The sequence below is a fragment of the Benincasa hispida genome, chromosome 9 (genome assembly GCF_009727055.1).
Source record: "Benincasa hispida cultivar B227 chromosome 9, ASM972705v1, whole genome shotgun sequence".
Classification (NCBI taxonomy): domain Eukaryota; kingdom Viridiplantae; phylum Streptophyta; class Magnoliopsida; order Cucurbitales; family Cucurbitaceae; genus Benincasa; species Benincasa hispida.
The window spans coordinates 42,121,493-42,136,393 of record NC_052357.1 but is presented as its reverse complement, the minus strand read 5'-3'; the positions used below and the strand labels follow the sequence as shown (position 1 = coordinate 42,136,393).

Genomic DNA, 14,901 nt, shown 5'->3' with positions numbered 1-14,901 from the left:
CTCCCAACGATCAATTACGAACAAATACGCGATTAAACCCTAAAAGATAGTCAAACCTCGAATATCAACATGCATTCTTCAAGGAGAAGAGTCTCATAGCTTTCAGATCATGACGACGGTGGCAAGTGCGTAAAGACGACCGACAAGAAACCTACAAAGAGTGCTCGACTGAAGATCGAATAGAAAACAGGAGCAAATTTGAGAGAAAAATCTTCAAAGAAAAATGCTTTGAGAAGGAACCGAAGAAAATGAAGGGACTTATCGTTGTAAAATATTTGTAGAGGCACAGATACCAAATGACCTGAAGACTTTTTAAAATTGGGAGTACTTTTGGACTTTTGCATAAACAAAAGATCAGTGATAGAAAAGTTTTTAAAAAGATGTCATTGATATAAAAGTTTTTGGCTTTTGAGCCAGAAATTTTCCATTGTTGATCTGTTTTTGGTCGTTTTTTCAAACTCATTTGGCCATTTGCATTTAAATGTAGTTAAGGATACCGGTTAATATAATTTCTTGCAAAAACACTGTCACAATGTAAGATGTCATGCTTTCTTCCCCCTTTTTTCCCCTTTTCCATTCTCCCGACTTTCTTGTTCCAATTCAAGTCCCCGTTGGCCGTCAATTTTCCCGGGAAAATTCGGGATGGTATTTTCCCAGAAAATCTATTCAATTGTATTTGGGAAAATGGCGAATCTTAGTTCCGAAAATAAAGTATTTCTGAACTGGGTCTGAAATTTTTTATAAACGAAAGACAAAAGGGTTAAATTCTTCCATCTTTTATTCGTTTTCTGGATTTTGATCGTGCAACAGGTCTGTTTCAATGGAAAAAGAAGTTGAACCATGAGAGGATGAGGCTTCCGGGGGCTTTAGAAACAAGGTAAATATGCAACTCCACACAATTGTAAGATTAGAGAAACTCATTGATCCATCTTTTAGGTCATTTTTCTATTGTAGTTTATTTTTTGTTCTCGTGTTGCATAATACCTGCCTCTGTATTGGGTCCTCAAATGATAAGAGTTCTGTGTAATTACCTGCTTCAAATCCACCAGCTTCGTTGGTCACCATCTCTCACTTTATTCATACCTAGAAAGTTCTTTTTATATGTTCAATCCCCAGTAGTTCTGAGATGCCGAAATAAGTGTACCACCATAAATTTATCTTCCATTGACTGCTCTGGCATTGCACAATCTCTCATATCAAGGTGTTCAGTTTTGCTTGAGAAGGAAGGGTATGCCTCAGCATTACCTAATCCTTCTTTTAAGGAATTTTTATTGGAGATCTCTGATGTTGTACCGGAGTATGTGCGCAGAATTAGGCGAGTTGCAGAGTTAAAGCCTGAGGATGTGCTTAAATTGTTTCTTGGGTTTCAATCAGCGGTTGGGAATAATGGGATTCAAATTAAGAAAGTTGAGTGTTTGTGGAGAATTTTGAAATTCACTAATGAAAGTAGTAGGAACTTCAAGCATATACCAAGGTCGTGTGAGATTATGGCCTCTCTTCTCATTCGAGTTGGGAAGTTTAAGGAAGTCGAGCACTTTCTTTCTGAGATGGAGAGTCAAGGAATTTTACTGGATAATCCTGAAGTTTTCAGTTGTTTAATTCAGGGTTTTGTGTGTGAAGGTAATCTAGAAAGGGCTGTTTCGATATACGAAAAAGTGAGGCAGCGATGTATATCTCCATCATTGTCATGTTATCATGTTCTGCTTGATTCTTTGGTTCGGATGAAGAAAACACAAGTAGCACTTGGAGTATGTATGGATATGGTGGAGATGGGATTTGGTTTGGGGGATGAAGAGAAGGCTGTTTTTGATAATGTCATTGGACTACTTTGTTGGCAGGGAAAGGTTCTTGAAGCTAGGAACCTTGTGAAGAAGTTTGTGGCTTTGGACTTTAGGCCTAGCGATGAGGTTCTTTATCAAATTACAAGGGGTTACTGTGAGAAGAAGGATTTTGAAGATTTGCTGAGTTTCTTCTTTGAAATTAAAAGTCCCCCAAATGTTTCTTCTGGCAACAAAATCATTTATTCTCTTTGCAAAGATTTTGGCTCTGAAAGTGCATACTTGTATCTACGAGAACTTGAGCATACAGGCTTCAAGCCTGATGAAATAACCTTTGGGATTTTGATTTGTTGGAGCTGTCGTGAGGGAAATCTTCGAAAAGCTTTTATTTATATGTCTGAGTTATTGTTTAGTGGCCTAAAGCCAGATTTACATTCATATAATGCTCTCATCAGCGGGATGTTGAAGGAGGGCCTCTGGGAGAATGCCCAAGGCGTTCTTGCTGAAATGGTAGATCAGGGGATTGAACCTAATTTATCAACCTTCAGAATTATTTTAGCAGGCTATTGCAAAGCTAGACAATTTGAAGAAGCAAAAAAGACCGTTCTTGAAATGGAAAGATGTGGTTTTATTCAACTTTCTTCAGTAGATGATCTATTGTGCAGAATATTCTCTTTCTTGGGGTTTAATGACTCAGCAGTGAGGTTGAAAAGAGACAGCAATACTGGTGTTTCTAAAACAGAGTTCTTCGATACCCTTGGAAATGGGCTTTATCTGGACACTGATGTGGATGAATATGAGAAAAGGCTTACTGAAATTCTCAAAGAGTCTGTAGTACCTGATTTTAATTTGCTTATAATCGAGGAGTGTAAAAACAGAGACCCTAAGGCTGTAGTAGGATTGGCAGCTGAAATGGATCGATGGGGGCAAGAACTAACTTCAGTAGGTTTGATGGGTTTCTTGAAAAGACATTGTACATTGAATTCCAGAATCAAGCCTATCATTGATGTTTGGGAGAGAAGGCCATATATGATTGCTCAACTAGGAGCAGACACTTTAAATTTACTTGTGCAAGCATATAGCAAATGCAGGTTGACTTCTAGTGGAATTGGAATACTAAATGAAATGAGCCAAATGCATGTTGTAATAGAGAAAGAAACATACAGTGTTCTGATAAATAGTTTGTGCAAAACAGGAAACTTAAATGATCTTCTTGGTTGTTGGGATAGAGCCCGAAAAGATGGTTGGGTTCCAGGGTTGCATGACTGTAAATTACTTATCAGTTGCCTTTGCAAGAAAAGAAAACTCAAAGAAGTTTTCTCCCTCCTCCAAACCATGCTGGTGTCTTATCCACATTCAAGGTTGGATATACTTAATATCTTCCTTGAAAGGCTTTCAGAAGCAGGGTTCGCTGCAATTGGACAAGTATTGGCAAAAGAGCTTATGGCTCTTGGATTTTACTTGGATCAAAAGGCATATGAACTTCTTATCATAGGATTGTGTAAAGAGAACAATATTTCAATAGCGATTAATTTATTGGATGATATAATGGCTATGAGTATGGTTCCGTGCATTGATGTTTGTCTTCTGGTAATTCCTATATTATGTAAGGTTGGTAGATATGAAACCGCAATTGCATTAAAAGAGATTGGAACTACCAAGCTATCGTCTTCTTCGATTAGAGTGTTTGGTGCACTAATGAAAGGTTTCTTTATGATGGGAAAGGTTAGAGAAACCTTGCCTCTAGTTCAGGATATGTTGTCTAAAGGTATTTCTCTAGATGCTGAGATTTATAATAATCTGGTTCAAGGGCATTGCAAAGTGAAAAACTTGGATAAAGTGCGGGAGCTACTGGGCATTATTGTTAGGAAGGACTTGAGCCTTTCGATATCAAGTTACAAGAAATTAGTGTGTTTGATGTGTATGGAAGGAAGAAGTCTCCAGGCATTGCATCTAAAGGACCTCATGCTTAGAAACAGCAAATCTCATGACTGTGTTATCTATAACATTCTGATTTTTTACATTTTTCAAAGCGGGAACAGTTTGCTTGTGCCAAAAATTTTGGACGAACTATTGTACAAGAGGAAATTGTTACCTGATAACATGACCTATGATTTTCTAGTATATGGATTTTCCAAGTGCAAAAACTTTTCCAGTTCCACATTATATCTCTTTACCATGATCCAACAGGAGTTTCGTCCCAGCAATCGGAGCTTGAATACTGTAATAAGCTACCTTTGTAATACTGGACAGCTCGGAAAAGCGTTGGATCTGAGCCGGAAGATGGAATCTAGGGGATGGATACATAGTTCAGCTGTACAGAATGCAATAACAGAGTGTCTCATTGCAAATGGTAAGCTTCGAGAAGCAGAATGTTTTTTAAATAGAATGGTTGAGAAGAGTCTCATTCCTGAACATGTAGATTACAACAACATAATCAAGCAATTTTGTCAAAGTGGAAGATGGTTGAATGCAATCAATCTTATAAACTTAATGCTTGAGAAAGGAAACATCCCAAATGCTACAAGTTATGATTTTGTCATTCAATGTTGCTGTACCTACAAGAAGTTGGAAGAAGCAGTAGATTTCCATACCGAGATGTTGGACCGGCATCTAAAGCCGAGCATCAGGACGTGGGATAAACTTGTTTCTTTATTATGCAGAGAAGGGCAGACAAAAGAAGCAGAAAGGGTTTTGATAAGCATGACAGAGATGGGTGAAAAACCAAGCAAAGATGCATATTGCTCCATGCTGGACAAATACCGCTATGAGAATGATCTTGAAAAGGCATCAGAGACAATGAGAGCAATGCAAGAAAGTGGTTACGAGTTGGATTTTGAGAGACAGTGGTCTCTCATAAGCAAACTAAACGACACCAATCTCAAGGACGGCAACAACAATAATAGTAACAAAGGTTTTCTCTCGGGACTTCTTTCCAAGAGTGGATTTTCTCGGGCATTGATTCCTTAGCAAAGCCAAGATAGAGATTAGCAAAGGTTAGCTTTGTTCATTTTTGTTACATCAATAGCTTTCTCTCTTGTCGTCTAGAATAAATTGTTCAATAAAATTTTACTTTAGCAATGCTAAACCTTTGTCATCAACGATAGGACCGATTTACGATCTACCTTGAAAATCAAATGTAGTAGGATTAGGTGGTTGTCTTGCAAGAATAATAAGGTATGTGCAAGTTGACTTGATTTGACATTGACGGATGTAAAAAAAAGGTGGGGGGGGAGGAAACTTGTGGTGGACAAATAGTGTGTCAAACGTAAAAACCCCTGAAAAAGATAGTTATTAGTCAAAATAATTTAATTGAGAATGTAGATGTTTCAAAAGAAAACTTGAACCTTACTACTCATAAGAATATCTAAGGTCATGTATTTGAAGTTAAGAATAATATTTTAAAAAAAAAGATGAACCGAAATGATATAGTTGTTGACGATTTTTTTGCTCATAATATTATTTCTGTAAAAGTTAATTATCAATCAAAATTTGTCGAAGAATCTTGATACAGAAAGAATTGGCTTAAGTAAAAAGAAGCAATTAAGGTAGAATTACACTCTTTTTCCAAACATGAGATTTTTAAACCATTAGTCTAGATACTAAAAGATGTCAATTCTCTAAGATACACATGAGTATTTGGAAGGAGGAAAAAATGAAATAATGAACCATATGATATAATGGACGACTTGACTTATTGCACTACTTATGATTGATTATGAGAACATTTTTCATGGTAGATGTAATAATATTTAGATATTTAATTGGTTTGTTGCATATGAAAAGTTTGACTTGCGTCTTATAAATGTAGTCCCAACATATTTATATAGATCTATTTGTAATGATATTTGTATAATGGAAGGATTAAAGATAATATGCATTTGATCGAATTACATCCTTATATGAATTAAGCACTTCACATGAATATACTATAATCTCTAAGTGAATATTTGTTGAGAGAATGATATAAAATAATGTTATTTGTCAATGTGTTGAAATCAATATCAAAATTTACTATTATTGCTCTATGTGTTGATGATTTTGATATATTCTTGAAGAACTCTCACATATGATAGAAAATTTTAAGAAATATTTAAAATGAAAGATCTTGAAAAATAACGTTTTATCTTGACTTGTAAATTGAATATTCAGCTGATGGGATATTTATCCATCAATTAGTTTATATAGAAAAATTTAAAACAATTTTACATGGACAAACCAAATCAATTTAGAATCCCAATGATAGTTGGCTCATTTGATGTGAAGAACTTGAGAGGACAGTGAAGACAGTGAAAAACTTCTTAGTCAAGAAATACCATATTTGAACACTACTTGAAATACCATAAGTGCATGTATGTATCTGCCTGATAGAACACTACTTGATATAGCTTTTTAAGTAATTTATTTGCTAGATACAACAAAAAGACATCGAGATGAAGTTAAACATATATCCCCTGCGTGTATATTCTACTCTAATAAATCAAATTTTGATATGGATAGTTATGCAGTTTCATGTTATTTATCTCACACACATAAAGTTAAATCTCAAATATATTATTTATTTGCATATGGAAGAATTGTAATCTCATGGTAGCAAACAATAATTACCATTACTTCCTCAAAACATGCTAAAATTTTGGAGATTAATGAGGGTAGTTGAGAATTTGTTATATGACTTGACATGTTCGTGAAAACATAAAATATATATTTATAGCTCAAATCAAGGAGATAGAATGAAATGTCTTCTACATCCATGATCTTGAGGAAAATAATACTACCGTTGTTCAACAACTTTCTTTAAAAAGATGATTAAATATTTTTCAATAAAGGTCTTCGACACTTAACCTCGAGGAAAATAATAATATCAATATTCAATAACTTTGAGAGATGATTGAAGAACTCTTTTTTTTTTTTTTTTTTTTTTACAAAATACCTATCATACCACTTTAAAAGTTGGTGCATAAAATTGGAATGCATGTGGTATTATGAGAATTCAAGTGATGTTTAAATGAGAGAGAATAAATATTTATATTGTAATTTTTTTTTAACTAATGTTTTACCGTAATGGGTTCTTGTTTTAGTTCTAGAGAGACAATTCCAAATTAAATTTTTTTTTGACTAGATGTCCTATAATTTTCCTAGATTATACATTTTTCCATTAACCTCCTCATTTACTCTCACAGCTCCCTCCTACCTATTTATGCTGATTATTGTAACCACCATCCCTCACAACCTAAGTAGAAGTTATAAACAAAATTTGTAAACACACCAATTAGAAAAGTTGAAAGACAATCACATTGTATTCTCTCTTATCTCAAACTTTACTCTTTTGCTCATATTGTGCGAGTGGATGAATGTACGTGTGTACATGCGTGCATATATTTCTTTCTTTTATTAGAACCATATTCTAAAATATAAAAAACAAAAACGAAAAAGTCGAACACAATATTACTAAACAAGTTCAACACAAGCAATTTCTTTGAATAATTTTTTGTGGACGTGTTTGTTAACCATTTGGTTTTTAGTTTTTTATTTTTGAAAATTAAGTCTACAAACACTACTTCTACGTATTAGTTTATTTGTATTGTTGTATAGATTTTATGAATATATTCAAAATCCAATTCAAGTTTTGAAAATTTAGAAATGGTGTTGTTAAAATCTTGTTTTTGTTTTTGGAGTTTGACTAAGAAGTCAATATTTTCACCCTGAACGATGAAAATTGTGGTTAATAAATTGTGAAAAAAATTAAACTAAGTATAAATTTTTAAAATCCAAATAATTATCAAACATGACTTAAGAAAGTACGGTAGCTCTCAATTAACCCAAAGAAGGAAGAGGTGGAAAATTGTTTGCAAGTACATGATTCATTCATTTTTGTTGTCCTAATGACCAGACATTCTGGTATTTGATTCATTTGCTATGGTGCTCTAATGACTAGATATTCTCATATTTTATTAATTTTCTATAGTGGCTCTAATAGCTAGGCATTCTATTCTTGGTTAAATTAAAAAGTTAGTCCATTCTTAAGTCTGTATTGATTGATCTCTGAATTTTTAAATTATAATGATAGTCCATGAACTTTTAAAATTTTAAAATTTAGAGTCATATTAGACATAATTGAAAATTTAAAATTTCATTAGATATAAATTCAAATTTATATGTGATTAACCAATTAAGTTTTAAAAATTTTAAATTTGTTAGAGATCTATTAAACACAATTAAATGTGTGAAAACTTTAAAAAGACACAAAATTAAAAGTTTTAAAACGTATTGGACGCTTTTGAAAGTTCAGAGATCAAATAGACATAACTCTCTAGGTTGAGGGACTGAATATATAACATCGGCCTTTTTAAAAAAAATATATCATTTTTTCGCTATACTTACAAATGATTTTAATCTCTGTATTATCAGTAATCTTAATTTAGTTCCTACTGCTAGTTTATTGTTGTCGTCGTTTATTCAAAATCTTTTATTTTCTATTAGTAATTTTATAGTAAATTTTCATAGATAAAAAAAAATGTCAAACGATTTACAGAAATAGCAAAAAAAAAAAAAAAATACTGATACACTTCTATTAACGTTTATCAATGATAGAATTCTATCATTTTTTATCACTAATAGACTTCTATCAGCCTCTATAAAAAAATTGTTTAACTTTTCTTTTTCTATTTTTGAAAATCGCTCTAATTTTATTATAAATTTTGTAAACATATTCACATATTATATTTTCCTCTATTAATACTATTGTTGTTATTGAATTAATCGCAATAAATATTAACTCGAAGTGCAAGAATCAAAATAATATTTTAACCATATTTTTTCTAATAATTTGACTTTCTTGCATTTGAAGCACATAGAATAACCAATTAACTAATCACATCATTCATACAAATATAGGAGTTGTTTGGGGCACTGAGATAATATAGAATGTCTGGAGTTCTGATGTCTGGAAAATTCTGATGTTTGTGTTTAGAATGCAGAGTTAATGCAGAGTTGTGTTATCTGAGTTCATATATCTGTGTTTAGGTATGCAGAGTTGTTATATCTGAGTTCATATGTATGTGTTTGGGTGTACAGAATTCATATGTCAGTGTTATTTGGTTCAGTTTTTTGCACTCTAAAATAATTTGCCTATATGAACAATATTTTTTAATCTTATAATTCAATTATTGTATCAATTCAGTCTTTTGTATTCAATTATTTTCTTTTAAATAATTCTTTATTATTGTTGTTTAAAAAAAAAAACAATCAAAATTTAAGCTTAATCGTAATTAGTCAATGAAATACCAATATTTAAAAATACAAAATTTAATTCTAAGTTAGGGAAGGACGTACCAACTTTTTTTCTAAAACTTTTTTCCACTTTTTAATACTAAATATATATATATAATTTTCAATCATGACTTAAATTTTGAAAAAGTCTTCAAAAGTAAGACAAATAAAAAATAAAATTAAAATTAAAAATAAACGAGTGAAAGTAGTATTTATAAATTTAATTTTTAAAAACTATCGAGAACTTAAGGGTTATGAATGGTCAATTAAATATTTTAGTGAGACATTTAAAAAAAATGGTTTTTCTTATGTTTGATTTTAGGGATTTCGTTGAGATTTTTCTCATATACATTCACGAATGAATTTTCTACTAAAGTTTTATAATGGACTTTTGAATAGTAGATTCTGAATATTGATGTTGTAAGAGATTTTTTTTATTTTTGAGAAATTGTGTACAAAGATTTAATCCAAAATATTGTGATTTTTTCAATGGGCATTATACAGGTAAATAATTGATATACTAAGCAAGTAAAAATGAAAACTTGAATGACATAATTTATAGATAATAAATTATTAATATACTCTATCACAAGACACTAGAAGAAAAAACGATATATGTAAATTGAAGATAAAAAATGGGTTCATGGAACTAGATTGAAATACCACGGTTTCTTAATAAAATGGATATAGTGGAAAAAAATTACATCCGAAGTATAATGAAATAAACTCAAGAAAAGAATAAAGAAATAAAAACATAAGTGGGCCATAGGAAGGGATGAGAGAAGGACGAGAATGACAATCTAGTATGAAAAGGGAAAAGACATAAGAATTGGGGGTGGAGAAACTATGTTAAATGAGAGTTATTGTGCAAATGTTGAAGGAAGTGAAAAGGGGAGACAATATATCAGTGGGCCAAACGGTAATATAAGAGTTATATCAACTCTCCATCCCACACACAACATAACAACCCTCTTCAATTTAGTGGAAGTGTAAGGATCTTCACCACCCTCTTCAATTTAGTGGAAGTGTAAGGATCTTCACCATCAAGACCACAAGATATCCAAAGTTTCTAATGTTCAATCCCTTTATAAAGATTAGAGTCAAATAAAGTACCCCAAAAGCACATCAATTTTTTCATTGAACTTGTATGTAATGTTGAAGGAGCTCAATAATGAGCTTAAACTTGAACCCCAAGACCACATTACTGAATAATCATTTTGGGGTTTCAAGATTTTGGAAGATTTAGATGTGAACTTTTCCACAAAAAGTTCAACACTTATTTCTTTTTATATGCAAATAAACTTGGTGTATATCATGGACAAATCTTGAAAGCATAATTCCATCCAAGTTTACAAAACTAATTAAACCCATCCCAACTCTGCCTCCTATGAATCAGTAGTATGTAGGTTATATATAAACAAAGTTCTAAATCACATTTTTCTCATGCTTACAAATGTGCAAACTCTTCCAATGGAAGTGTGAGTTCAGTTGTACCCATAAGAAAACAAAAATACATAGGAAGCAAGATGCTATCCCCCCATCATTTCAGGTCATCATCCATGCCTATTTGAAGACCTTACTCTCCTCCTCTCAAATGTAAAATGTACTAATGCTGAACTACAACCACCTCGTCGAAATTCCAGTCTCGTACCAGGTCCCTTCTTACTGCCCGGCTCCGCACCAACCTTGGTGTACCGTCCATTACATTGCTGTTGGAAATGGTTGGTTGGGGAGTTACCTTGGCTGACGCTGCATACGATGGGTGGTGCATTGGAGGAAAAGAAGGTCTCCATATTAGGCAGTTGGCCATTGCAGAACATCTTCCCTCATTGTCTGAACTCGAAACCGAATAGCTCCTAAACGAGTGTGAAGGGCTCTCTACGCTATTGCAAACAAGACATGCCAGGCTCATATTTATTATCCAATGATCTCCTACACTCAAGTTCCTAGCTGCAAATCATTGTCAAGAACAAAAAGTACAGAAAGTCAGAACTTGATGATATACTCAGCACCTTCCTGAGCTGGAAAAGAGGGGAAAAAATACTCGGTAGACTCAACACTGGAAATCAATCTTATGAGTTTCTTCCAACCAAAAATGAACATCGTAAATAAAACTTGCTATTATTCCACATATGCAAGAAGATTGTGGGGACAAAAAGAACAAGATATGTTGGTAAATGTCATATATTAGCAGAACTCAACTCCCTTGACAACATTTACTTCAACAAGCAAGCATATAAAAAAGTGTGAATTTAAAATTCCCCCGACCATTTGACATTACTGCATTCTACTCATAGACTACCACCTCACTTTAAAAGGAACCCGATCGGTTATGAAAATCATAGGATTAATAAGCAGCACTCAGAGGTTTTCAACCATTTTCCGCTTGATTGATCAAAGAGTCTATTAACTTTATGTCAAACCATTTTGGGGGTTTTATCAACTTCAGACGTCAAAGAAGACTCGTGCACTGTACACAACTGCAGGGATTTGTTTAATGAAACTCGCCATCCCGTATTTTTTGGGGCTGTTTTAACAGCAACATGCCCATCATCAGAATGTTTGGTTTAGGGTTTGTTTTGAATTGACTAAAAAAAAAAATGTTTTTCAAAAAAATCATTTTTATTTAAATTCTTTTGATAAAAACGGTTTAAAATACTTATTTAAAAAAATTGAGAGAAATATACTTTGAAAGTGTAACAAAAGCTATTTGAATGGTTGTCAAAATACTTCAACTTTTTCCAATATGACTTATTTTCAAAATTAAACACTTGGAAAGTTGAACCAAACACACCCTTTAACTTTAGTACAATTATGCTGCAATACGAAATACATGAGAAACAGAATTTAGGAAATGTAAGGATGAATATATTGTCTATATGAGAATTGAACTGAAAATATATTCTTTTCACAAAATATTCAACTTTTCACTCACTACCAGAAGGCAAAATAACTAGTGACGAAGAAGTCAAGTATTTAATTTTAGTGAATACCGGTAGCTCGCTAGTCCTGACCTCATTTTTCTAAACCCTTGATTACGCAAGATAATTGAACTACAGTCAATATAGCAGTTACATAGTTATAACCCTATAGAAAAAGAATTAATGTGCCTAATTGAGAACTTTTACATCTCATTGTCTGATAATAGTAGACATTTGGAGTAACTTATGAACACCTCATTTGATCACATGGACTACTATGACAGTAGGAGATGTGATAGGTCATTTGATATCCAAGTAGGTCATCTAACGACCAAGAATCAAACCCACAGGCTTCAAAACATCTAAGTTTATAGTAGCTAAACTAAACCAACTCATGGTGGTTCATCCTTCCCACATTATAACCATGAAAGGAGTGCAAAAAGGATGAATTCACCCATGCATAATTGCAATCTTAAGGGGAAAGAAATATTCATTATTACGGAGGGGAGCAAGCGAGCTGAAAATGAAACAAACCAAAAAAACAAAAACAAAGAATCGACCAAATGGAGTCAGATCAGTCAGTTTGAGCAACGTGTCAGTCAATTAGTCTATAAAATAGAAAACCAAATATTAATTAGTTGGTTCAGTTTTGATAGATCTTGTTAGTTTCAATCAAGTTGGTTATGTTTTTTTGGTTTCAATCAGTTTACTTAGATAGACACTTCGATTATTTCAAAAAGTCATTTTAGGCATTGGTTTTCAATTTTCCTTAAACCACAAGGTTGGTTTAGCATTAGTTTTGGCCAAAAATCAAGCCGAATCTACCCAGTTATATCCTTGCACATAAATTCCTTGAAGCTCAATAAATGAAACGGAAAATATTTGAGAATGCAACTGGAATTTGGGAAAACAGAACATATATTTATGCGGTAAACCGAGAGAAACTAAGAAAACCATATTGCACACTGAAGATCACTTATATAGGACGACATCAGAGAGCTCAAAATATTCAAACATGGAGATTAACAAGAGATGAAGGAATAAACAAGAACTAAATTATTAAGAACATTCCATGATTGCTAGAGATCCGCTAACTTGACTTTTCACTGCATAGTTATCAAAAAGGAGTTGAGCCAGTAAATCTGTTTAATTGATGCGGATTTATTTCTTAACACAATTCTATGGTTAAATGATGAAATATATTACACATGATTACAAAGTTGAATCTTTAGGTATTCTTCAGACAAATTTTTGAAATATTTTTAAAGGATCATCAGATACAAGCAGGAGTTTAGAATCCCTTTCACCCTTAGCATTTACGTCTAGCAGTCACCATGCCATGCCCAAACAAAGTGTTTCATTAGAAAGTTAAATCTTGGTTTAATTCCTATTTGATGCCTAAGCTTTCACATCTTTTACATTTGGCCCTAAACTTTCAAATGTCTTGATCGAATAATCCACTTCAGTTCTTCTCCCTAATTTTTCATTAATAATCTAATAAAATATAGACACATGACATCAACCGATCCATTAAATACGTGCATGCCTGTGAAATACTAGTCCACCATCCACTTTATAAGTCCACTGACCAAGTAAATTGACAAAAGATATGCCTACCACTTCTACATTAGATTGCCATTAAATAATTTATAGAAAAAATAAGATACACAAGCAGTTAGAACTAAAATGGCTATTTTGCAAGAACTAAAATAGAATAAGCATGAAAGTTCATACCAAAATAGACCGAAAGGGAAGAACAAGTGCTACACAATCACCCACTCAACCCTAGCTCCCATTCCACCAAAAGCATACAATTAGGATTATCATAACCAATCACCAAATGAAATCAAATAAAACAAAAGAACCCAATTGATAAAATCTGTTCAGCAACAAAACCAAGGGTTGCAAAATCACAATTCATTAGTAAAAAAAAATATATCCTAACAAATTTCCCAAACCCCAATTGCTCCAACATTTCAAATCAACACATAATTGAACAGAAACCCTTCAGAAAGAAATGGAGGAAGAACACAAATCACACTCACAAAACCCAATAGAGAGAAAAAGAGAAGACAATCACACAATTAGATTGGAAAATAAAGAAACCCCACATGAAAGAAGAGGCCAATCATAAAGGAAACAACCAGAAACAGAGGTGAATTGAATCAGAAAACAAAAGAACATGAAATCCACCTAGAAACTTCCGAAGCAAACAAAATCAGAATTAGAAAAAAGGAAAATGAGGTAATAATTGAGAGGGCCCAAAACGTGAAAAGGAGGTAAGATCTGAGAGAAAAACCTGTAATTCCCCCTTGGTGGCGAAAGGGGAAGCTTAAGATTCCCGAAGAGCTGAAGAAAAGAGTGGGATCTGTGATGAAGTGAGACCCTGAGAGTGGACTTTATTATTATTATTATTATTGGTTATTTTATAGGCACAAACTCACAAAGAAAGGAGGGATAGAGGAGAGAGAATCAAGATTCTTCATTTTTTCTTTCTTTCTTTCTTTAGTGCTTGGTGCTTTTGAATTGTGCTCCAACCATTTTTTTTTCTCTCTGTTTAGATAAGAGAAAATGGGCAGCCATGAATTGAGAAGTTAATGGTTCCATTGGTTCAATTCACTCGTACATTTTGGTAGTTGCATCAATTTTAATTGGAACGTTCCGTTTTATTAATTTGAACTTTAAATTTAAATAAGTGTATTAATTACATCTTTCGGTTAAATTTTTCTCAATCCTCATTAAAAATGTCTCTCACACATGTCCGGAGTTACGTATTCTCTTATGATATGTACTTATTTATTGCTCTTTTATAAAATAAAATTGCTAAAGAAAATTACAATAGACTTGCCATAGTATTTTTCAATTTTAGGCTAGAGATTGTTAGCACTTCTTATCTAACTATGATTATCTTTATTTTCATTCAATTAATG

At 32.7% G+C, this 14,901-nt stretch overlaps 2 protein-coding genes across 3 annotated transcripts; one reads left to right on the top strand and one right to left on the bottom strand.

Moving 5' to 3' along the window:
• Positions 1 to 517: 517 nt before the first annotated feature.
• Positions 518 to 5,235, top strand: LOC120085893 (pentatricopeptide repeat-containing protein At5g15280, mitochondrial). Its single transcript, XM_039042161.1, has 2 exons — positions 518 to 645; positions 811 to 5,235. The coding sequence occupies exon 2, from the start codon at positions 1,008 to 1,010 to the stop codon at positions 4,746 to 4,748; it is 3,741 nt and encodes a 1,246-aa protein (XP_038898089.1). The 5' UTR covers positions 518 to 645; positions 811 to 1,007; the 3' UTR covers positions 4,749 to 5,235.
• Positions 5,236 to 10,333: 5,098 nt separating this feature from the next.
• Positions 10,334 to 14,480, bottom strand: LOC120086102. Of its 2 annotated transcripts, none has more exons than XM_039042547.1 (2): positions 14,271 to 14,480; positions 10,334 to 11,000 (listed from the first exon to the last, which is right to left on the bottom strand). In XM_039042547.1, exon 2 carries the CDS (start codon positions 10,960 to 10,962, stop codon positions 10,657 to 10,659), a length of 306 nt encoding a protein of 101 aa, XP_038898475.1. In that variant the 5' UTR covers positions 10,963 to 11,000; positions 14,271 to 14,480; the 3' UTR covers positions 10,334 to 10,656. The 2 variants fall into 2 exon arrangements, with proteins under 2 accessions (XP_038898475.1, XP_038898476.1); XM_039042548.1 differs by lacking the exon at positions 14,271 to 14,480 and adding an exon at positions 13,706 to 14,229.
• Between the last annotated feature and the right edge of the window lie 421 nt (positions 14,481 to 14,901).